At 59.1% G+C, this 1,538-nt stretch overlaps 1 protein-coding gene across 1 annotated transcript in view; it reads right to left on the bottom strand.

The window, feature by feature from the left end:
• LOC104272915 (claudin-16-like) overlaps positions 1-1,210 on the bottom strand; it is a gene marked incomplete at its 3' end in the record, with an annotated part of 1,444 nt that extends 234 nt beyond the window's left edge. Inside the window, exons 1-3 of the mRNA XM_009868033.1 lie at positions 1,097-1,210; positions 695-797; positions 76-240 (exon numbers count right to left, since the gene is read on the bottom strand). Coding sequence (XP_009866335.1) covers positions 76-240; positions 695-797; positions 1,097-1,210 — 382 coding nt within the window. The remainder of the gene's footprint in view (positions 1-75; positions 241-694; positions 798-1,096) is intronic.
• Between the last annotated feature and the right edge of the window lie 328 nt (positions 1,211-1,538).

The raw sequence follows: 1,538 nt of genomic DNA, 5'->3' as shown, positions 1-1,538 counted from the left end.
AGGTGGTGCCAGCAGCCCCCTCACTCCCTGGGGGACACGAGGTCCACCTGCCCCTGGGCCCCCCCAACCACGCACTCCCAACGCCGAGGATGACACCGGCCCCGTAGCACATCTTCAGTTTGACTCGAGGATCTTCCCTGAGGAACTTGATGCAGTCGAGCCCAAGGAGCAACGTAGCCAAAGCCAGGCCAGCCAGGAGGTCTGCTGTGATCAGGAGGGTCCGTGTCACCACGATCTTCACTGGGCAGGCAAGGAAAAAAACAGCAACCCCAAACCAGGAAGGAACGGTCAGAAGAAGTGGTCTCCTCACCCCAGATTGCTGCCTGTGTCCCTGCCATGACTGTCCACAAGCTGAGGACACAAGTCCTTGGGGATGGTCCTCACCCCTGCCTGCACCATCAGTGGGGTTGCAAGTCCCACCAGGCAACGAGGGGCAGGAGCTGCACCTGGGCAGTACGTGCCAGAACACCTTTGCTGTGAGGTGGCACAGCTTCATGGCCTGTCTCCAGCTTGGTGACCTCTGGGCTGCTCTCCAGGCCATGCTGATGGGGCAGGAGACCAAGAGAAGCCCTGGGCCTGCCTTGCTAACTGAAGAAGGTCAACCCTTCGCAGTGAGGATCGTCTTCTTGAGAGGGGAAGAGGGAAAACTCTCAGCTGTGAACTTAAAAAATACCTCCAGGCCGTGGCAGCTTACCTGGGTGATCAGCCAAGATGGAGTCATACTGGTCACAGGTCCTGACCCCGTCCTGCATGTTGGTGACACACTCCCTCCAAAGCCCCCGGCATTTGTGACTTACCTGGAAGAAGGAGAAAGATGCTCAAGCAAGAGCACCCTGGTTGCCCCGGGCCAGCCCAGCCCAGCGAGGCTGATCTTCAGGCTCTCACCACCACAGCTGGACACATCCTGGTGACTCCTACCCACACGCTGCTCTCCTCTTTCTGCTTCAGCATTTCGCTCTCTCTCTAATCCTTTCACCCTCTAACTCGCGCAGAAAGCGGGGGGGTTGTCCCACCACGTCTCCCTTCCAAGCACCTGGATGTCAGGGCACCCACCTTGCTCCCAGCTGCTCACCTCGAAGGCGGTTGCCCTGCTCACCTCCAAGCTGTCGTCGGCGTTCACCATCCAGCAGTCGGTGCACGTGGCGAGGAGCAGGAAGAGGGTTGAGAGAAGAGCGAGACCGAAAGCCGTCACCTGCAAGGCTGCGCTCATGGGGTTACCTGCGAGGGCACGGAGACGTTCGCCGCTGCTGCTCAGGTACCTGATCCGCCAAGCACAAAGTGCCACCTGGGTCAGGGTGGCCCTAGAAGTCATCTGGGCCCCGTTTTGTGGTCCTCAGTGCTGTCAAAATGCTCTGATACCCTCAGCTGAGGGTCTGCTTGATGCCTCCACCCCTGCAGGCATGTGGTTCAGCGGGAAGACCACCTGCCCTTTTGCTTTTTGTCTTTTTTTTCCCCCTCCAAGGCAAGCAAGGAAGTTTTGCCACATCCAGGTTGGAGCACAAACGAGTGGCCCCTGGAGGGGTCCTAACCTCGAGCGG

Source organism: Apaloderma vittatum, unplaced genomic scaffold, assembly GCF_000703405.1.
Source record: "Apaloderma vittatum isolate BGI_N311 unplaced genomic scaffold, ASM70340v1 scaffold27044, whole genome shotgun sequence".
NCBI lineage: Eukaryota > Metazoa > Chordata > Aves > Trogoniformes > Trogonidae > Apaloderma > Apaloderma vittatum.
This window is presented reverse-complemented; position numbering and strand designations above follow the sequence as displayed.